At 37.4% G+C, this 23611-nt stretch overlaps 1 protein-coding gene across 3 annotated transcripts; it reads right to left on the bottom strand.

Annotated features, from left to right (window-relative positions):
* Positions 1-582: 582 nt before the first annotated feature.
* On the bottom strand, positions 583-22303 carry kcnip1b (Kv channel interacting protein 1 b). 3 transcript variants are annotated; one of them, XM_055043847.1, is made up of 9 exons: positions 22170-22303; positions 21487-21716; positions 6033-6157; positions 5865-5934; positions 5666-5736; positions 4450-4557; positions 4262-4366; positions 3565-3627; positions 583-3204 (listed from the first exon to the last, which is right to left on the bottom strand). In XM_055043847.1, the coding sequence occupies exons 2-9, from the start codon at positions 21572-21574 to the stop codon at positions 3157-3159; spliced, it is 678 nt and encodes a 225-aa protein (XP_054899822.1). In that variant the 5' UTR covers positions 21575-21716; positions 22170-22303; the 3' UTR covers positions 583-3156. The 3 variants fall into 3 exon arrangements, with proteins under 3 accessions (XP_054899822.1, XP_054899823.1, XP_054899824.1); XM_055043848.1 differs by having other exon boundaries at positions 3565-3624; XM_055043849.1 differs by lacking the exons at positions 21487-21716; positions 22170-22303 and adding an exon at positions 11950-12290.
* Positions 22304-23611: the final 1308 nt, after the last annotated feature.

Below are 23611 nucleotides of genomic sequence, written 5' to 3'. Positions count from 1 at the left end.
TTGGTTTCCTCTGGCCATAAACATGTCTTGACAGACACCCATTTCTCTGACTCATGTTTCAAAGTGGCGAAGACAACTCAGTCAACTGGATGTGTGCTAATCTCCTTAAGTGAGGAAATAAACAGCAGCTTGAAAAAATTGGGACTGGAAGAAGAGCACATGTTTATCTTTCCACCACAGACATCAAGGAAGGTGTGAAATGTGGTAATATAATTTCTTACTCTTACAGAACTGGAGCAGCGAGTGGCAAATTTCCATAACAACCATTTATTTTAAGGCATTTGTACACATCTTCGGTGGGGGGGTTCAGAACTCTGGAGGATGCCATAGCTCAAGCTGAATCAGCTGCTACTTTTTATGCATGACATATAAATATTTAATATTCAGAGGAAAGTCTTCTTTCTAAAATGTGTCTGGGCTTTATTTCGGACACATCCTTGTTACTGTAAATGCAGAGTTCTCTGTCTGGTGTTCTTCATTTATTCATTTATGCAGAACGTTGCATATTCCTTTGTCCAACACAATGATGTGAGTAGCTTGAATATTTTATGACATTTAGCAAAGTTAAGTAAAACACAGCAATCAAATAACTTAAATATTTATTTTATGGCTTTAGATGAATCTTTTGTTAATCTGATATAGCAACTCTGTTTCAACAAAGGATACTGTACAGCGGGGGAGGGGATGTCACACAGATGATGCACAGACCAAAGAACTGCTCCACTGACTTTAAAAAAGCAAATGGTTAATATTTCAGTGATTAAAATACCTTAGGCCTGTGAGTTTTCTATTATCTTTCAAATACTGGAAAACTCAAAGAGAGCAATAATAGATGTGCTGTTCTGTCTGTACTTTAGGTGCAAAATCATTGTTTTGGTCAGTGCGACATGTTCATTATGTCAGGACATATCATTTCAAAGTTGACACTACATCTGACTTCTGACAACCTTCACCCTTCTATACTTAGCAAAATGAGCTATCCACTGCCACCCAAATGCTGGCCTCTGCATTAATATCACAAAGATAGCCCAAACGTTTTGAGGTAAGGTTGTTCCTCTGATCTGTTGAAGATACCTCTTCTGGAGTCTTTTCAAAAGTATAAATTCAGATAAAATGGTCCAGGAGGCTGAAGCTAATAGCTACTCCGAAACGGCCTAAGCCTAAACACTTCCAATTTCCAAAACATTATGGTGGTTTATCTGACAGATCTAGTCTGAACCTCTAAACATTGCCATATTTCTATTGAGTAAGTATTAAGAGTTAAATAGATGATTTTTGTAATGCCTTAAACTACGCTAGGAGGCAGCGTGACACTGATGTATGTGAAACACATGCCGAGAGCTAAACACGTCAGCGTTTTCACTCGGAGTAAATCCAAAAAGGTGAGGCTGTTTTCAAATCAGTCAAACATTTTTCACGTAAACTGCTACAATTTTTTTGCTTTGTATGCTGCTTTACCAAACTCTGATTGGACAGAGGTTGTTACATAATTTCCATGACACAATACATGATTCGGAAAGGAGGATCACTGGTACTGTACAGCATCCATGCTCCTTTGCCTGTATAAATAAGAATCTGTTTCTTGGGAAATGCAGCCCAGTCCAAACATGGCAAAGGTTTAAAGATCTGTGAGATTGTGTTCTCATGGCCTATGAAGTTTTTGAGATTGGATAAAAATATTTTTATGTTTTTGGTTTTACAAATCTTTAAGAAAGTAAAAGTCAATTGGTCCAACACCATCCAACCTGGATTATTATTAAAGAAAGTTGCCAACTAACTATATTCTTTATGAAATATAGATTTGTGAAGCTACTTATTTTTTGTGAATGTTTTCTGATATTACCTGGACATTTAACTGAAAGTATGCAGTCATTTAGAGTAGAAATGCAGAAAGATGGCTGTGTGCTCCAGTGATCTTCAGTGTAATCTGTCCAAGCAAAAGGACCTTTGTAAAGATTTCTAGTCAGTATTAAACTGCAGGCAGTTTAAAGCTCATGGCTCTGGCCAGAAAAACAAGTTTTTTCAGAAGTACATGCTATGATCATGAGGATTGTTGGCAATACACCACTACCTAGGCTACTTATGTTTCTTTGGTAAATAATTCTTGTATTGGTTCAATTGCGACAAGGATTAAAATAATTCTCACTATGATATTTATGAAAACTGGAGTATGTAGAAGGATATAGGACTAGCCATTAGCTTTAGCCTTGGGGAATATACTACTACCAACTCTTTTGATAAAAGTGTTAAAAGAGTGATATGCAGCAGCTGAAATATTAAGAGCACATGACTATTTTATCACAACTTAACTTTTAAAATTCCAAACTATTGCTTAAATAATATAATCCCTGGAAATTATATATATTTCTTTGCTTTGCTTTGACTTCACCTCATAAAAATGCTATCAATTAAAATCATACACATTTGACTTTTTTGACAACATGAAGTCTTACAAAATACAAAAGACAGGCAACTGAGACATCATCTAAGGTCTATATAATTTACAACCTTAATCGTTTGAATTCTCTAATGCAGGCGTTTCACAGAACAACAACAAGCAAAAGACAGAGAGGTCTGAGCAGCAGCCAAGTCGACACGAATGTAGAAGCATCACTAAAATCCAGAGACTCGGAAATTACATTTTTGAATCCTTCCAGCCACTGGATGTATGAGTCAATTAATGCAGATGTACTTATAGCAAACTTTTCAGAAAACAATTTGACTTATAAGACATTTTTTCCCCATTAAACACATGCAAGGGAGTCTGGATAGAAAAAAAGCAAACGACACATGGCAAGAAAAGAAAAGTAGGTCCACCTCTGGAAGGCATGTTTCTTCAAAGGTCAAAGCATCCTTTCAATGTCAGAGCGTCTTTATCTATAAACGGCCAATCTGTTAGACGGAGCTCAATGCCTGTCACATTAATCACTTTGCTGTGTGGCCAAACGTGGCAGGAAGGCTGAGGGCATTCCACTCCAGTCCCCTCATTAGTGTCATCACAGGAAGCTCTGGCTGTATCCAGAGCTCAGCTGGCGAGAGCAGAAACAGGAGGATAGACTGGATGTACGGCACATGTGCACGCAAACACACATACACACACACACGCACAAAGCCCTCTGGTTTGCCATGCTCCTGTCTTCTTCGTTTCAAGCCGTCCTACATCACGTTTTCAAACAGCTGCATGGATCTCATCATGTTTTCATCCTGATGGGAGATAGAAGGTGGATAGATGACTTTTACCATCAGCACTGCTTCAGGAAATAGAGTAGATGACTACTGTGTGTTGAGTAACTGATAGGAAAACATTTGCAAATATATGACAAAGTAAGGCCACTTAAGCGACGGTTAGGTCGGTCTTGGATAACAGTCTGGATTGATTTTATTGTAAACCTCTACATCAAAGAGATCCTGGTGTGGGGTCTTATAGAAGTTATCCTTACATTAAGATGCTTATTTAAATTTTTCCACAGCAATTTTTTCTTTAAGCACAGTAATGTCTAATGTAAAAAATAAAATAAAATAAATGTTAAAAAGAAAGGACATTTACTGTTGGAAAATGCATACCTCTTGGCAGGCAATAATAAACTCTTCCATAGTCACCACTCCGTCTTTGTTCTTATCCATCTTCTGAAGGGAAAAAAAGGGTAATTAGTGGTAATTCAAGGTTACATTGAAGTTTGCTGACGTAAAATGGTGTAAAGAACTACAACAAAATGCAAATACTAAGCAACAGATAGAGAGCTGTGTGCAGGGGGTTCCAGACTGCTGTCAAGCACTGCAAAGATCTCTTCCAGAAGCCTTGTTGAATAAGCAGCTTAAAAATAGGTTTATGACTCCAGTTTCTCCCTCTAGAACACTGGACGTCCACAAATTTCTTTTCTCATGTCTATGTCAGGCTGACAGGCTTTTTTTCTTTTTTAGCATAGAGACTCATGTTGAACTTGGTCTTTGTTCATTTTCCTCTGATTTGTATCATATTCAGTGCTAGAAAAGATGTTCTTATGCAGTTTAAACAAACTGATTTATCTATCATTAGCTCCTCCAGAGATGTCAAAATGAGCTATTTATTTCAGTCATTCAATAGCAAGTTTTGGCAAGAGGAAGGTTATTAAAACAGTTTTTTTATTGTTTTTTTTTATTGTGAAAGAGTCAGTTTTAGCTAAAAGTCTTGCCTTGTTCAGTCAGTCTAACAACAACTTGCCTCTTCTATGTTAACAACAACTTGCCTCTTCTATGTTGTTGATGGATGTTGGAAACAAACCTGAAAAAAGGCATCCACATGCTGCTGTGGGACGTCTCCCTTTAAAGCAGGGTAGGTGTACTTGCCCATCATGTCGTAAATTGCTCTTACAATCTCCGTCATTTCCTGAGTGAACACAATTCAAGCCGCGTTGAGAGAAACATTTTAAATTATAAAATAGCCACAATGCTCAAGTTGAGAGGTCTCACCTCTCTGTTTATATATCCGTCTCTGTTGATGTCATAAAGATGAAACGTCCACTCCAGCTTTTCCCTCAGGGTTCCTCTCAGCAGAATGGATAAGCCCACCACAAAGTCCTGCCAGCAGGACAAGCGAAAAGAGCAAGAATGAACAAAAATGTGATTTTTTTTTTTATACCAGTTTTGAAGGGTGCCTAAGGCTACAGAGGTGAAGTAAGTAGCAAAGCAGTAGTATTTTTTGGAACACAATTATCTCTACAAAAGCTCTCGATGTAAATCAATATTTGGTTGATTTTCCTGACAGGTTGTCTTTTCTTCATAATGTTGCCACATTTAAGAAAAAGTAAAACCATCAAACTAAATTTCCTTTAACCAATCACAAATGACTGAAAGATTTGCATGTTGTGATTAAAAAATAAGTGAAAAAAGTTTAATTGCAAGCGAGCTAAAAAGGTTAGCGACGTATCTCAGTCTCAGAATTATGAAAGAACAGATTAAATTCACACCCTATGTTACAAACTCATAAGAAGAGGCTGTCTAGTTTGATAAACATGAACCACTAGAGGGCACTATAATTTTGAGAAGTTTATCTCATATATGTCATTTCGGAAAGTCTCAAAACTTCAGGGTAATTCAGGATTTTTATTATTATTATTATTATTATTATTATTATTATTATTATTATTATTATTATTATTATTATTATTATTATTATTATATAATATCTAATATTATTATTATTTGATAAAGATAATTTCTGTATCTTGTTTTGGGTGAAATTTTGCCAACGTAGCTGTACGGCATACTCTCTGCTTGAAATTCAAGTAAACCAAAGTCTATTAAGAGGGGCAGTACAGATTGTATACAAGGAATTGGGGAAAAACAGAAGAAAGGCATTTCTTATAAATTACTTCTCAACATCATGAGAAACTTTTAATTTGGTTATAATGAACATATAATCCCAAATGCGTCCTCTTGAACTGTTCTGCATATGTACCTCCAACTGTATTGAGCATTTTGTTAATATTTTTAATATGTTCAGTCTGAATACTAACAGGAAAACTGTTAGTTCTGAGTTTGTTCTTGACATATAAACCCAGTCATTAAACCAGTACCGTATAGGGAAGGAAATGTGTCTGGATGGACATGTGCATTGATGGAGTTGTTGAAAAGGACATTACCCTTTATTATAATTTCCTGCTCCTGCTTTCAGTTGTAGTTTTACCTTAAATTTGATGGAGCCATTGTTTGTTGTGTCAAAAGCGTTGAAAAGATAATGTGCGTACATGCTTGCATCTGCAAAAACAACAACAATATCAATGTTTAAGCATACAGTACATAAAAAGCAACACGAAAAAAAAAGTGAAATGGAAAAAACAAAAAAATGAAAAAAAAAAACAAAAGCAGTGTCAACAACTTTTTACCTCCATGAGGGAAAAACTGTGCATAAATGTGCTTGAAGGTCTCCTCATTTACGACTCCACTGGGACATTCCTTTGGGGAAGAATAATATTTAATGATAATGTCAGTTGGAGTTTTTCTGGAAGGATACATTATGTAGCAAAGGAAGGTGATCTGATGTGTGCAAATACATTCTTAAAGCCGCGATAGAGGATCTGCAGCTCCTGCTTGGAGAAGTTTGTTTGGGCTTCCAGTTGGTCAAGACCCTCTGGCCTGTGACACACCATGGTCATCTCAAGCTCATCATCTGCTTTATCTGCAGCAAAAAAAAAAAAAAAAAAAAATCAAAGATATTAATTACTCTTAAAACCCGTGTCCTAGTTATTAAACATATAGTCCTCTGTGGAAAATGAAAGCTTTTCAGACACTCAAAATGAGAAAAATCAGCAAACTTGAGACTGTGAAGTCGGCAGAAAACATCATAAATCTGATTAGGCTGCAGAAAATCGTGTTTACAGAGGTAGAGGGAAGCAGAACAGGGAAGAAAACACCAGAGATGAAGACGTAAAAAAAAAAAGAAAAAGAAAAATGAAGGTCTCAAGAAGAGCTGCTTGCACATGAAAAATCCGATTGCTCCCACAGGAGTTGAAGCGTTTTATTGATGGGAAAGCGGTGCTCAGAATCGGGGGTGCCAGAGATGGATGGTGGTTAATGATGCGAGGAGATGTCCATGCTGTGGGGTCCTGTTTGTCACTGTTGCGCTGTCTTGACACAGGTCAGCGCTCACAGCCAAAACATCCAGCGACGGGCATCTCAGATGAGTTCACAGGTGCGAGCAAATATCCAGAAGAAAACACCAACTGGCAGATGCAGATCCGCTGAGAAAGTGGTGAGGGCAATAAATTTTGGCAGCACAGTTTTCACTGGATTGTGGTTGCACAGTGCAGCAATAAAGAAATATTAGATGTTCTTGAATAAACAACAGCAATTCCACTCACAGTACTTCAAATCTGAAAATCAACCTTCCTATAAACAACCTTTGAGAGAGAAAAGAGTATGAGAAAGGATATATGAATTTGGGCTATGAATTCAAATGGTTTAGTCAAAGCATCAGGTCGATGCCTTCCACACTTATCAGCCTTTCTTGTAAAGATGCAAAAAAAATCTTTTAGAAATGATCTTACAGACAAATTCAATCTTTAATTGGAGTACATGTGTTGAATGGGGTAAAAATGCCTATAAATTCATCTATCATGCATATTTTGGTCTATAAGAAGAAGATTGAGTAACTCATTAAAAAAAGAAACCCAGTTTTATCAAAGTCATGCAAAAAGCACCTGCTGGAAATTTAATCCAGAATCTACCTAATGCAAGGCAGCAGTTCTGCTACTTCAAAATGCCTTTATTTACAAGGCATGCTGTAAACGACCAATAAGGGCAGATCTATTTTCATATTTGTAATTAGGAAGTAGCAAAACAAAAACAGCTAGCTGTCCAAAGTGGGTCACATCTACAGTCAGAGCAATGATTAAAAAGTTTAAAACAAGTGGTCCGGCCTCTCTCTACCTTTAAAACAGAAACATGTACATTTTGCTAAATGCTACTAAGAGCTGTATGAAAGTAGGACTACATTTTATGACGACAGGTTTGGTATGGGACAAAAATATTGGATTATTTAAAACCTCACTTCATTCCCATTGTTATATACAGCACATATGGTGAAGGATTGAGTAAGAATGGGCTTCTTGCTCAAAGAACTGTATTGAAAATAAAAATGGAGTGTAGTGTGTTAGAAAACAGAAAACTGGTCCTCGGTGGGTCTTTTGGCACAACGATAATATTTATGTGATGTACATTCTCCAATGAACCAAAATATATAATCAGATAAACACAGAAGTAATTTATTAGACACCAATTCAACTTTCTTCCATGGCTATCTTAATCCCCCCCTATGTAAATGATATAAACAAACCTTCCTATAAACAACCTTTGAGAGAGAAGAGAGCATCAGAAAGGATACATGAATTTGGATGAACGAATGAACAATAATGAGGGATATCAATGGGGCAGTGATTTTATACTGTAGATATAAAAACATAAATTTGAATGTAAATTTTTTCCCCACACTGAGTAAATGTGTTTAAATGTTTGCCCTTCCTAAAATGTTTCAAAATGAAATCATAGTGATTGGACAAAATATCAGTTCCTCGCAACCTGAAGACTCCTTCAGTGTTAACTCCACCTCCGGCTGTACTGTCCTAGAGCTTCTTGTTGTCATAGAGATTGCATTTCAGTGGAGCTGTTCGATCTCACAACACAACAAAACAACAAAAGGGGTCGACGCACCTATGAACTGGCTGTCAGGGGAGCTTTGATTCACGGCATATGAGGCAGATCAAATGTAACGGGGGTGTGAGAAAGAAACAGGAAACAGAGGTACTGATTAGAGGGCGGCTGCAGCAGAAGACAGGCTAAAAGATGAGGAGTCAGGGAGAACAACGCATGCTCGAATAGGAAACATGTTAATTAAATTACAAAAAAATAAGGCGCTGATTTAAAAAAAAAAAAAAAAAAAAACGCGGCCCACGGAGGCACCTACCCACGGAGGCACCTAACACCAGATCAGATCTCCTTGTAGTCTTACTGTTTAATAGTGCAAAATGCAGGCAGAAAGACTATGTAAAAAAATGTTCCCAACATTAACTGTGTTTATTTCCAAAAAGGGATTTTAAAAATATATTAACAGTGAAACAGCTGCTTGATACATAATGCCTCATCAGCCTCCCTCCACTGGGACGGAAGAGCTATATGCTGGCTTAATGATGATAATTAGAGGTGGATATCAATTCTGTTATGTTGCTAATGGCACATCCTGCTGGGATGTCAGGATGGCAGCGTAATTTTTCCAGAACTGTGCTAATATTTCCGAATATCCGAATCAGAAAGAGGCAACCATTTTAAGGGCCACGAGATGAAACATTATAACTTTGATTGAAGTTAAAATGAAGCAGAAATTAAACTTGTAAAAGCATTTGAATTATAACCGTCTATTTTAGTGGTACAAATGCTAAATATGCCCTTATATTTCCAGTTACGTTCCACAGAAAAATCTGTGAATAGGTGAATTGGCAAATCTGTACAACAAATTGTGCAATAATTTGTTATTTTCAATTTTGTTTCATGAGAATGCAAATTGGTTAATAAACTGATGAGCAGAAAAAACAAAATAATAATGCTTTAGTAGATTTACAATTTGCAAAAAAGCAAAAAGCACTTCCTACAGTAGACACTGTGTTTGTGTTTTGAACCTGAGAATGTTTTCATAATCCCGTCCATTTAATCATTGATACCTGAACCAAACCACCTTCTGCTCTTTGAACCAAGCACAGACTGAAGGCAGCGACTGAAAAAGTGTCAAAGTAAAGTAGGTTTAGACACAAGAGGGAGCAGGAATGACTGTGCTACTATAGCACACATTGTTCCTGCCTCCACGTTATTGACTTTAGCCTTCCCGTTATAGCCAGTAATCGCTCATTTTCAACTGCACTGCAATATGCCCTGAGCTGGTATCCCAACACAGAGTCATTTCTGAGCCAGCATGTGGAATCACTCCCCAGCGTAAATGAGTAAATTACTGCATAAATTCAGTAACTTCTGTAGTTAATTTTTAAGAGAATGAAGTAAGGGAAATATTATGTCTAAACCTATTCAACTCTTCAAAATATGAATCGCTGCCACTTTTTCTGCTTTGTAATTTTTGGATGTGATTTGTTGGACAATGTCTTTTGTTCCCTATACCATGACGTCTTGGCTTTATCTGGACTGTTTTTGACATTGCAATGTGTAACATTCTTATTTGGAATAGAATAGAATAGCATTTATTGTCATTGAACAGGATTCAACGAAATTTCTATTGCAACTCCCGTGCAAAAAGTCAAAAGATATTTGGAAGATATTTGTACAACATATACAGCAATATTTAGTTTCTCCTCACTCTATAAAAACAAGCACTCCACTGTAAAGATTATTTGCTGCAGGATTGTTAAACAAGAGAACTTGTCAAAGCCGAGGGAAAAGAAAAACGCGGCTCAAGCTATCAGTTAGCACAGATAGCTTGAGTTAGCAGCATGACTACATGACTAGTTGGCAAGCATATAGAATCTGAGGTAAGTGCATTTTTTTTGTTTTTTCTGTTTGTCCTAGAAAAAGTCTCCAGATGACTGCAGATCTTGAATAAATCTGTTTGATTTCCTAAACATTTCCTCCTGTGAAGTACACCGAGAGTAACTGTCTGTGCCAATTGGCTTGTTCATCAGCATTTGAAGTTCCCTTCCAAACACAACTTGAACAGCAAACATTTTAGGGCCAAATGATGAAAAAATAAATTGTAGATTGAGTGGGAATAATGTTTTGAGATTGACATTACAGTGCTATAGTTAATCCCACACAAGTACAATGTTTCAGTAACACAGACAAATGTTTGACTAGTGTTAGGGTAGCATAATGTAGACTATACTAATGGTAAAGCTGCTAAAACAGGATCACTGATGCCCACTGGCAACAATGGCATCTTTGGAAACTCAGAATTGCAATGTCTTGCTGTGATGCCTGAATAAGTTGGAGTTTCTGTTGTAAATTAATAGTAAACTAAGGTTGTCACAGAGAGCTTTTTTATTTCTGGGTAGGATCCCGGCTTGGTAGGTCTCCATGCTACTGCTCTCCTGACTAATAAATCATCACATATGTTTCTTGTTCTATGAGTTCATATAAAAATGGCAAACTATTACTTTTTGTCTTAGGTATCAAAGATATAATTTCTTGACATCAACTTTTGGATGTGTTCTATTTTTCCACATTTACATCTTTTGGCTATTTCTCACATTTTGGACATATAAAATAATAACAAGAGCAGAATTAAAAAAGAAACAGTTGTAAAAATAGATGTCCTTTAAATTAGTTAAATAATTTCCTCTAAATGTGTTTCAAAATTTCTGTTGCTAACTATCTACCCAGATTATCAATACATTTTTCTTTTTTCTTCACAAATTGCGTTCTGATTTCTGGCCAATTTAATACCACAGATGTATTCACCAGTTGGACTAAATGTAGACCGGCTTTATTTGTGTCAAGGGAGACAAACATCCATCTGTGCCCTGTTTCCGACGCTGGCATTGGTTATTTCTCATGCAGGGATTGAAGTCTTATCTGTCTAATCTTACCTCCCACAACTCTAAAAAGTGAACATGACACACTTTTTTAAACTGAGTACTTTAGTCAGAGAAACAACCGGACCTGGTGTGGTGAAATGTTTTTGGAAATCTCAAAAGAGGAAAAAATGACATCATAAACATTTTCTTCTTGTGAGGTCTCACATTTGCTTTTGCTCTCAATGCCCTTCTAATCCTCCCCTCATTTTAACCTAGATCAGCTCTGCGAACGTCATTGTTGGTGGGGCTTCTCTGTTTGCACTCTCCTTTGCGCCGTTTTACAACCCAGTCTCCATGACAACTGGCTTCTCAAGCATAAGGCCAGGAAGAGGTACGATATGTGAGCTGCCTGTTAATTTGCACGGCTGAACTCTCATTTGCTCCGCGGCGTGTTTCTCGTTCGCTCGCACACACTCGCTGACACGTTTGACTGGCAGGAACACACGCAGAATCACAGAGTCGGGGAGGGGGCGTGTGTGGGTGTGTGTGTGTGTGTGTGTGTGTGTGTGTGTGTGTGTGTGTGTGTGTGTGTGTGGGTGTGTGTGTGTGTGTGTTGTGCTTGTCAAGGACATCTCAGCATCCTGGAGTCTCATCAGCACCGTCATTACCACAACTCTACATCAGTCAAAGACTTCAATCACTTTAACCGTTGCGCTCCTGGAGCCAGTGTTACTCTCTGACTAGACCTGTTTCTTCAAACAAATAATCATATTTCACCTGCTTTCCTGTGCAAAACACATGAACATTCAATCCAACTGTTCAACATTTTTACATAGCGGTTCTGCTGACGCACAACTATGTCCAGTCTCACAACAATTCAAGAAAACACACATTAAACCAACGTGCCTAAAATGACTTCGAGGCATCTCGCAGTGTCTCTCCCAGATAAGTCTTGACGTACCTCTTGATGGTCTCCTCTGTTTGGTTTGCATGGTCAAAGTGCCCACCACTGCTCCCATGTTGTCACTGTGAAAACCTGCTTGGCCAAAAAGCCGCCTCAGAGTTATCAGTCCACTATATTTTATCAGCTTGTCGTCCTGTCTCTGACTTCCTCCACAGGTTTGCTCTCTCACGCTCCCTCTCTCTGTCAGGGCTTTTACCCCACTCTCACGTCTCCTCAGAAGCTTTTACTTCTGCCTCCGGTTTGAGCGGACTCTTGATTTTTCTGATGCCCCTCTCCCCACCCTTCTCCCTCCATCCCTCCACCCCACTCCTCACCAACGAGCTGCCTCCAGCCGTTCTGCGCCACTCCCTCTGCGCTGTGCTTTCACTCCGCTCATCTGTCAGGCTTGCACCCCCGTCCTCCCTCCTTTTTAATGTTTTCTTTCCAAGCTGCATCTTCATGCACTCGTTTCATTGCAAAGTGATGGACTCCCAGATAGTGTCAGCTGACAGGAGAGAGGTTGATGGGTGAAACCCCCCTGTCACTTTTGATTTTATTAATTCATTTTTCTTGTCCAATCTTTTTTTCTGAAGATAATAATACCTGAATGTTTTTTTTTGTTTTGTTTTCCTTCTGAAAAGCTGCATACTCAAACTCAGATATTAAGGCTGACTTCCATTCAGTGCTGGCTAAAGTTGACATTTTGATCCATGAAGCACACAGTTAACCTTAATGAGGTTGTAGATATATGATTTCTGCGTAGAGTCACTTTTTTTTAAGTTCAGAAACTAATCATAGGTAGACAGTTGATTTGAACAAGTAAAATAATCAACTTTAAAATAAAAATTCTTGCCTCCTTTCATAACCCTTGGTTGAGGAAAGTACATAGAAAGCCATTTAGGTAAACAAATATTCAGAAGTCACACATTTCAACGGGTAAAAATTTTATGTAAACCTTTTCAGCTGTAATTTTGTTCTATGTTTTTGCTCTTTAGATTTAAATTTTTCAGATCTTCAAACTAACTTTATTACCTGACAAAAACAAGAGGAAGTACAAAATGTATACCTGAAATGATTTCAGATGAGCATTCAGCCGTTCAAACCAATATGAATGACTTTTTCATTCTTTCAAACCAAGAATGAAAAAGTACTTGCCCTGTTATCCTAATATCTAGCTTTGGGAGCCTTTGCAGCAACAACTGACATAAAGGACATTTGCATTAGATAATCAAAGAGCTTATCAACCAGATTAAAAATCCAGATTTTGGTGGATTTGCTGGTGTGTTTCAACTTTACTGGGATGAATAAACCAACTACATGTGAGTTTAAAATCATGTACCAAAGACTGATGAATCTTCTTCAGGGTTTCTCGTTAAAAATAAGGTTCAGGATTTTATAGACAAGTCATTCAGGTCTTGAAGCAGTAAAGCAACCCCAAATCATTGATGTTTATCACAACATCTTGTTATGTGATTCTGTGTTCATTTTATACCACATATATCAGGACGTACAAGTTTTTTTTTCTTTTTAAATTCCTCTTTTGTCAGTCTAAAAAGCATTTATAACAAAATATTTCAGGATCATCAACATATTTTTTGGCAAATATGAGATGGGCCTCGGCATTCAGTATAGTTAGCTGTGGTTTTCAGCTTGGAACTCTCCCATGTTGCCACTTTTGCTTTGTCTCTTTGTTATCCTTGATTCTTGAACCCTGACCTTCACTGACGCAAGTGACACCTACTGTAATTTTGCTGGTATTCTGGATTTTTGCTTGACCTTTTTGCTTGTGCTCTCGCAGAATGTTTGGTATGCTGGTCCATCTCTAGAAGTTCCTCCATTGTTCCAAATTTTGTTTTATTTTATTTTTTTTATTTGTAGATAATAGTTCTCACTGTGGTTTACTAGAGCCTGAAAGCCTTAGAAATCCCTTTGTAACACTTTACACACTGAAAAAAATAAAATGCTTTGTTCTTAAACTTCTTGAAGCAGTTGCATTAAAAATTTTTTTTAGAACATGTCACTTTGTTAGAAAGTGACGATTTGTTGATTCTGTGGGTGGGGCAGTAATTAAACCTGGTAGAACGATCAATGTAATTACTCAGAAAGCGACCCATAGACTTAACAGCCTCTCTGGTCTCTGCTGGATGCCACACTTGATGAGACTCAATAGGTAGGCAGCATCTTCAATTAAATTTCAGCAGTAAGCTTTAATTGTTATTGAAAGTTACATAAACCCAAGATGCTATGCTAAAATTGGAACAGTTTTATTGTTTTTTATTTGTTAACCACCATTAATATCAGACAGTTGCTACATGGATGGAAGAGTACCCTTGCTCTGTTTGGACAAGAGCAGAACCTTCCCTTCAGGTACTTCATTCACTCAGAACCATTTTGTTTAAGGAAGGTGGAGCTGCATGGATGCACACAAGTTGGGATGACAGTTCATTGCAGGACTGAGACACACAACCAAGCACAGTTATGTATCAAAAAACATAATAGCATTGCATAATTTAGTGTGAACCGTACAAAAAATCTTTAGCAGTCATTCGATGATACAAACACCAACAGTTGAATAGACATTTTAGGGTTGCTGTTTGGACACAAGTAAAAGCTCAACGTGGAACAGGAAAAGACACATACAACTGCTTAAATATTCCAAATACTGCAGACTGGGAATGTTACATCTCTGCAGAGTTTCTTTGTGTGTGTTATTGAGGATGTGTGGATGCGAGTGTGTGGGTGTCAGGGATTGCTTAAAGAGAAAAGAAAAACTCTTGGTGAAAAAGTGGATGCAGGGCAGTTTTTTTCCAATGGTGTTGTTATGTTTTATCATATTTTTGTTGAAGAGCAGAAAAAAAGGACGACTGGTGCAAGATTAAAATTTAAGGTTTAACCTTTTTGTCACTATTACTTTAAAGGAAATGATTACACTGAATACCAGCTGATGTTTGCATTTGCATGAGTGGTTTTATTGGGACCATCCCTTTGATTACCGAGGTGGCCCTGAGGAACAAACGTAACACGTCTTCATCAATTAAATATAAAGGTATTCATTATTCAGATATATATGGCTCTGCCACTGTGTCTACACATAATTTTTTCTAAGTTATATAACATCCTTTAAATTTTCTTTCTTTTTTTTTTTGCCATTCAAAAATAAAATGGTCTGGCTCTCTTTTCATTCGTCCTTTATTAACGGCGACAACTGGATGCAAAAAATTACACACATTTTCAGGTGGATATTTATTAGATTTCCTAGAAGGGAAAATGACAAATGATCATAAAATACATTGATTTTTAAACAAAATTATTTGCTTAATACTTTATTCTGATATTATTTTTTTTTTCTCTTTGAAAGACTTTCTATTGTTTTCTAGCATTGTATGTTCAAAAGCACAACACTGCTGCAAATTTGATTCCAACCTGCAATGGTACGTTAAAATCTCTGACTGCTAATGCAAAGGGTTGCTTAACCTAACATCTTGATTATTGAATCATCTAATAGGTTTGGAAATGAATTCACTTTCAAGAGTATTTATAGCTGAACACTTTTTAAAAAATTTCTCATAAAATGGTCTCAAGGACCACAGATACCTGATAATAGCAAAAATCTCCAAATAGATGAGAAGCCCTCTAAAAATCATTTATATCTGCCCATTTCAAAAGTTCAAACACAAATATGCATAATGGGCCATAAAGCGAAACAATCTTGCCACTACTTTGCTCCTTCTCTTGCCTTGAAACTACAAATGGGATTGGTTATTGCTTTCTTTAAACTACATGGATCATCCATCTTTCAGGACGGGAGCCACAAAGTATTATTTATATAAATTACCCCTTAAACCTCAGTAGGCCTAGTTAAGTGACTTCTAAAGGAAGTGAGATGCACTTCATATTCTTTAGAAGTAACTAAGAAAAAGGGCTAAAGACAAACAAATTCCCTACTTTTCTCATTTGTAAAAATCCAGAACCATTTATGCTTTTCATTTCACTTCTCAGTTATGCATTCTCTACGGAAAACAGCAGTAAGAACAAATTTAAGATGCAATAAAGATCCACACACCAGCTGACTGTTAATTAGCACAACGAACCTCATTACACACACGAGACAGCGGCGTGCTGTGAATGTTGCCTGAGGTTCGGACATGTCTAAGGAGAGGAGCTCCAAAAGTGGTAAAAATGTTTTATGCCCTCTTCTGTTAATTTAAAGAGATTTACAGATGTTACTGCCTTCTTTAAAGATGTCAGGCCTGACAGTGTCAAGGGGAAACAGGCCTCCAATACCCATTCCATGTTTTTTTATTACCTCCTCCATCTGTCAAAGCTTAGGACAAAGTTGCCAGTACAGCTGAACTCCCTCACTGCTGTTTACATAAGAGACGCTAGTGTTTGCTTTCAGCAGCATTGCAGGTTTAATTAATGGTTAAAAACAAACAAACAAAAAAAAAGTTGTGAAACTCTTTAAAATCCACTTGTTTTTTTTTTCATTGATAATTGTGACGGAGGAGTGAATTGTATCTTCACATTCCTTCAACCTCGTGGAAAGCCTTTACAAAAGAGCTGCAAAGTTTGTGCTGTTATGTCGAACCCTATTGATTAAAAAATCCTGCAAATTATTTTTTTTTTGGACAACGGTGTATATTTTCTGAACTGAAAATGACATAAATAAACAATTTACTCAAAGAACAAAGAATAAATCCTGGTATACCCAAATACTTTAAGGTACTATTCTTGTCTTTTTTGAGTTTTTGAGTTAACCATTAATGAAATCTTCTGCGTAATTGTTTATTTGTTGTGTGGACCTCAGAAAATACAGAAAACATGAGCATATATATACAGCTCATCCAGCTGCTGAGCGACAGGCTGCAAACTGCTCCAGATACCACACATCTGTCCAGCGGATCACTCTGGCTTACTTAGCATAATCTACGCTTAATTCCCCCTCTGCAAGCATATATGTGGGTCAGTGTGTCACTCCATCGGTGACACACTGAATAAAATATTATAAAAGCAAATATTAAAAAACAAACAAACAAACAAAAAAACAACCTTCTCAAAAAAATAAAAATAAATACACATTTTCAGGGGTTTTAGTGAAGGATCAGATTTTGAGTGAGAAAAATAGTTTCTGTTATGTAGTGTTAGATAATGAACAACAGATGGCAGTAGAATCCACCAACTGGAGATGATCCAACAGCAAATTAAATATACAAATGAGCAAGAACCTGCCAGAGACAAAAAAAGAAAGAAAAAACAAAACTCATGCAAGACATGCAAGTAGTATGACGTACTAACCCAATAGTCACCGTTCTTTGTGTGCAATAACTACAGAAGGAGAAATGTTTAACTTAAACAATAGGAAAGAAAACCTGGAGCTAAAGTAAAATTTCTGAAACACAGACACAGAGAGGATGCATCTGCAAGAGATATAAATAAATCTTGGAGAGGTTGGTTACATAAAAGCATGTAGTGAGGTGATGTAAAAAATTAAAAGCAAAGTCGCACGCTGTTAGCTGCAGTCCACTGCTATAACAGCCAAGTGGAGTGAAAAAAAATGATAAAAAAGAGTCTTTCTGGGGGTGGACAGAGTAAGAACTGGTGAGGCTGCTGTAGATTTTGGACAACATCGATCCCACCACTGATGGGTTTGTGTCGCACATCAGAATCTGTCCACACAACTTTAAAAGTACACACTTAAAAATATTATTTATAACTATTTTTCCTCTGTTGAGCCCAGCATGGGCTGGCATGTGTGTCACGATCACTTTTCTGATTTTCTCTGAACTATTCTGAAAAGTCCAAATTTTCTATCAACTAAGGCAAGTGGTGTTGCCAAAGAGTGTGGATTCCAGCATGTTTGCCAAAAAGTTAGTTCACTTAACGAGGGAATGAGAACATGAAGCAGCAGGTGGTGCGTGGGTGAAGGGAGGAAAAGATGTCACATGAATATATTAAAAGGAAGAAAAAAATATAGTTCTTTTAAGAACTAATGATTTTCGCAGTGATTAATAAAACAATACATGTCATCCTATTCATATAGCTTACTGTCACTGTTAATGACTAAAATGTGGGTTAGCAGTTGTAGGATTCAAAGAAATTCACTTCCTTTGAATGTGCTGTTATTCTCAAATACTTTTCATTTTACTCAATAGATTGAGTAAGAAGACAATTGATTTGTCTACTTACAACTTCAACATAACTTGAACTTGAAAATTACTGCAAGGAAAAAACATGGCGGATTCACCAAACCAAAAGTGGAGTACTCTGTGAGGTGGAAGCTCACAAGAATTTGTTTTCCATTTGTGTGAAACGTAAGTTCACTTTGGCCGCTTAGCATTAATGATCAAAAATAATTAGTCTGAATCAAATTTGAGGAACTTTAGGACTGTTTGATTTTACAAAATAGTGTAACCACTGCAGGTAAGTTATGCTCTATTTGAAACACACACTGATAATTATCATTGAGGCACATTTTAAGGTGGATCCCTGAATTAATCTGGTGTTAGGAACTCAAATCACATTTAAAAAGCCTCAAATATGGAGTGATTTTGGTTTTGGAGGGAACCAGCTTTCACTCTTCTAGTCCAATAATAGGTTTTTCATAGAAAAAAAAAAGAAAAAAAAAACAATTTTGAATGAACTTTTGCTAATGTGAGCAAGTTTTTACTCAAAAATCTTTGACACCGGAGTACAAAGAACAGCATATCACCAGGAAGATAACAATAACAATGTGTGCCAAGTCAGAATCAGGCCTTAGGCAAATCATCAGCCTCTGCTCCCAGCTCTGGAAAGCTCAGCTTGCTGTCTAAAGGTCTAAAGATGAATATTCATGATGGGGAACCTTGTAGCAGGGCTTCTTTAAAAAAAACAAAGATTACAGTTCATGCATGAACAACAACAATAAAAAAGAAAATAAATTACACTCCATGGATGCAATCATGTTTATAGTTCAGAAAACTGAATAGAATGCTTTTGTGTGTTGTGTGCACACAGTTTTCTGGTTTCCTCCCATGCATATGTAATCATGTGTTGTTGCTCCACTGCTTCGTCCGTAGAGATGAAGCTGTGCAATGTTAAAGTGAAAGCAGGCAAAGGCTTTTGTAAATTTACAAAAGCCCCAATAAAAAAATCAGAGTGAGGTTTCAAGCCTGCATGAATCATTCAACTTAGAATATAAATATCTATCAGCAGGACAAACGACTGAGCTCTAATTATTTCTCAAAGAAGTGTGACAAAAAAGTCAGTCTTTCGAGAACTGGCGTTGGGACACTCTGTGGTTTAATCAAGTCTTGATCACAGAGATATTGACGCAGCTTTAGAGCTTTACATATTTGATTACAGTGCAAATTTCTCTGATATCAGGTTTCCTGTTGAATACTTTCCTATATGTTCTCATAATTTTGAAAATTGGAACTGTTAAGCAATAACTATGCTATACTTAAATAGTTAAACTGTACACATAATCATTATACATATTGTCCAATATGTATGTTTATTAGTGAATAAAATGCTGCTGTTTTAACCAAAACCAATTATTTTATAACAATGGGATAAAACAATTTACCATTTTTGTTGCCCACTTTGTTCGTATTTGTGTATTCTTAGTTTTGCTAAAAGCACTTCATTAACTCTGGAATGTTTTATAATGCAGCAGCGTAATGAAAGGCTCCCTTTGCTCCTGAGTGTAAAAGTTACTGTTATTCCGGAGGAGGTCGATCGCACACTGAAACCACAATGCACAAAAACAATACTAAGCGCTGAAACAGAGATACAGCATCATGGCAGTAGATGTTCAATACGACTGGCACTCTGTTTCATAAGCTATTCGTGTTTAAAGAACAGAGACAGGATTACTGACAAATAACGAGAACATCTTTCCGCAAGCTTCTTTTTTTTTTTTTTTTTTTAAATCTTTGTTATTTTGGATTCCATTCCGTTTCATTTAATTACTCTGTTCCAGCAGTGATGATTAAGCTCCTTAGCGCAAATTCAGGTTTGGCATTGGCTCGGCGTATATGAAGCCGCTTCGCCCACATAAAACCCTGAAGGTGTGAGGAAGATGTATTCTTGCAGAAAAGTGAAAAACTTTTTTCTTTTCGTCTTTTAAAAAAAATGCAATTTCTGCATCAAAAATCGAATGTCATGGTTGACAATGCAAAAGCAGTTTGCGAACGTTGCAGTCAACTCATTTGTTTTTTGCAGGAAGCGTCCTATCAGAACCCAGTTCCATTCAATGCACACCGCTATTGTTCATTTGTGGAATAATCCCCAAGACGAAGCTGGTTTTAATTATGCGGCGCCTGCAGATTTGGAATGATTTAATATGCCATGCATTTACATAGGCTGAATTCAAAAGTCAGGTTGGAACAAACAGACTTCCCCTGAAAGCGGGCAGAGCAGCATGACTCTCTGACTCATCATTTATGTTTTTTTTTTTCCCCCACTGACACTGAAAGTAACTTTTAACTACGGGATGAGATGTCACAGGAAGAAAGGGGCCATTGCTTTTAGAGTACATCATGACTCTTGCCTCAGGGACGCATGCTAATGTGACCTGTCTGTTTGGCCTGTGAAACTGTGCAGCAGATATCTAAAAGACGGATCTCAGGGAGAAACATTTTGGTGGGTATTGACCTGAACATTTCACACACTAAAGTCGCTGCATGGCAAATAGAATAAAGGTTAATAATGAGTAACTTTGTCCGCAATCTGTATATATATTCTTAGGGGGGGATCACGGCCTGAATTGAAGTAATTTGTGGGTTTTTGCATCATTTTTGCTTTTCGTCTCAAAGCACCTCAAACTCTCAGTTTTATCTTGATTTCACATTGTGTACTACTTATATTCAGATGGAATAAGTAATCCATAATCTGAAAGTAGAGGAAAAATGATGTATGGTTTTGATACTTTTCATAGTGAAGATTTATGATTGTGCATTTGTATTCAACCCCTCTGAGTAAACACTTGACCTTTCCCTGCTGGTACACTGCCAACTACTTTCTCAGTTTTCTGCACCTAAATTTGTCAATGTGAAGATTCTTTGCTTAATTTCTTTTTTGCAAAGCACCAAGCTCAGTCAGACCGGAAGGACATAATTCCTGGACATCAACTTTCAACTGAGCTAACTTTCAACTTAGCTCACCACTAACTTGGACAGCCTGAACATTTTTGTAAGTGTGACCAAAAAGTTAGAGCAAAGTTCACATAATGCTTATTTTAGGATTTGCTAATAATGGAGGATTTAATTTTTGTGTAACCTGACACAATTACAGACTTACTGTTAAAGGAATTTTTTTTTGTTCCCTCAACAGATGCTATTAGAAGACACCCACAGCTGTTGAGGAATGACAGTTTCTAGTGCGGTAAACTGGTCACAAGCCTCCACCAGCACTGTAAGATGTACCAGGCCCAAGCTGTGAACTGGTAGAAAGCGGCTCAATAAAAGCATGAGTGACGCCAGATGCTGCTAATACATAGAACGACACTGAATAAGACAGACTGGACACACAAAATGTTGAGAAATTTGGAAGTGCATAAGCCAAAAGCAACCATACCTTTAGTGAGGGTTCCTGACACCAGTCTCTGCAGGGACTGAATTAGCTTTTGCAGCCCCTGCCTGCAGCGGCTGGTACAGCCAGCCATTGTGGGGTTGAGGCAGGGGCAGACGGGGCGGGTTTACACCAAGGTATCTGAAGAAGTCAAAAATGACCCCAGCGTAATGCTGCAAGAAGAACCGGCGGAAGGAATCGTGGGATCATCAGGTGGGGTCAAGGGATGAGATGTCCTTTTGGAGAGAAACAGAGATATATATATATATATATATATATATATATTTTTTTTTTTTTCCACCAAATAAGGTTATTAATAGCAGCTGTGAAACATCCCGGTAGCCTGCTTATCTTAAATCGACTGTCGCACTCGTACAATACAAGAATTACACATGACACACTCATGCACCTGCACGCACACAATGTGTGGTAAACTTTACAGACAGCTAAACAAATCAATGTTACAGTTGCCAAAAAGATTCAAAAATAACCCTTTGAGATGGCAACTGAAGCACAGACATCTGAACAAACATGAAACAAAGTGCTAAAGGAGTAAATTGTTGCAGCAGAAACCAAAGCTAAGGAGAAGTAAAATATTTAAAGAAACTCCAAAGGCAGAACATGCTGCATCCAACTCAAAGTTTGTTCGCCAGCAGGCAGAAACAGTTGTCCCATCCGGTTTTGCTCACCTTGCCAGCCTCCTTTTCTTGTCTTCTGTTCTAAAAACCTTTTTGTCCCACTCCACTCCCGTGCCGCTGTTATTTCTGTATGAGGATTTCCCCTGAACTGCAGAGGCAGCCCTGCAGGCTGTGAAGGAGCTCTGCACTAGTGCTCTGAGCAGAACTAAACTGCATAAAGCGCCAGCAGCCACCACCGTACCCTCTCCTTCCCCTCCCTTCTTGGTGGTCCCTCCTCCCTCCTCGCATTTTTGCTCCCTCGCTTTCAGTCCGGTTGAAGCTCCTTGAGTTCTTTTTTAAAGTGCAAACGCAGCTAGACGATCCGGTAAGCAGTCTGGGTAAAGATCAGCATTTTATGTGGTAAGACCGGAGGTTTAAAGCTTGCGAAGCCTAAAAGGTAAACTTTTATTTTTTATTTTTACACGCAATAGCAATAAAAAGTACAAATTACATGTTTGAGCACTAATATTGACAATAAAAAACATAATCTTTGTTTAAATAACCATTTGAAAAATAAATAAGAATCAGAGACATCTTTTTTTTTGTCAGTTTGGTGACAACTAAGAGGCTATCATCCTCGAAGCAGTACCAAAGTCCCACTTGCGGTGGAACACAGCAGACTACTCAGTGTCGAAGTCACTCTTAAAACAGATTATGTAAGTCCGCAGTGTGCTTTTTGGAGACAGAGCTTTTTATTTCTCACTCCAGTGAACTGGGGAAACGCTCCGGGAAAGCATGACGCAGTGCTGCCTCTGTCCATTTCCTTCCCCCTCATCTTGTCTATATTTAATGCTTATAGATTCTATTTATCCGCTCACAGCCACTCTTTCTGTTTCAGGAGGCCACAGTCTGGCAGTGTTTTCGCCCTGAATACCAGCCAGTAAAAGATGGATACGTACACGCACACAAACACACAAAAAAAACAAAGTAAAGAATGAAAATAGAGGTGAAAACAAAAGAATTCAGGTTGTTTTGCTAGCTTAGTTTCAGTACATGTATCTTTTTCTGATGCAGAATAAAATATTGGGTTAAAATGCTGTTTTCATTTTCTGTACCCACATTTTCCAGGAAAGCTGCTGCAAATATTGAACATTGCTCACAAAAACATATACTAAGTACTGAGCAGGTAAAAAGGAAGGGAGTAATGAAGTCTCTGTGAACTACCATAAGAACATATGTCTTAAACAATTGTTTACCATAACTTAGGGTTTTTGAGTTTGTTGTCTTTATCTAAGAAAAAGAAGAAGGAAAAAGTATTATGATTTTTTTAAGTGAGTAGTTCAAGTTCACACCTGCTAAAAGAATAAAAATGTCAATTTTATCATTAGAAAAATTTTCAGTTTTTTAAACATTAATACTTTAAATCTCTGATTTTAGGTCTGTTAGTTATGGCTATGTGATCATAATGTTAATGATGTGTTTTGTAAGTCTAATCTGCACAGCAAGCCTGACAA

Source organism: Poeciliopsis prolifica, unplaced genomic scaffold (genome assembly GCF_027474105.1).
Source record: "Poeciliopsis prolifica strain line A6 unplaced genomic scaffold, Auburn_PproV2 SCAFFOLD019, whole genome shotgun sequence".
Lineage (NCBI taxonomy): Eukaryota > Metazoa > Chordata > Actinopteri > Cyprinodontiformes > Poeciliidae > Poeciliopsis > Poeciliopsis prolifica.
This window is presented reverse-complemented; position numbering and strand designations above follow the sequence as displayed.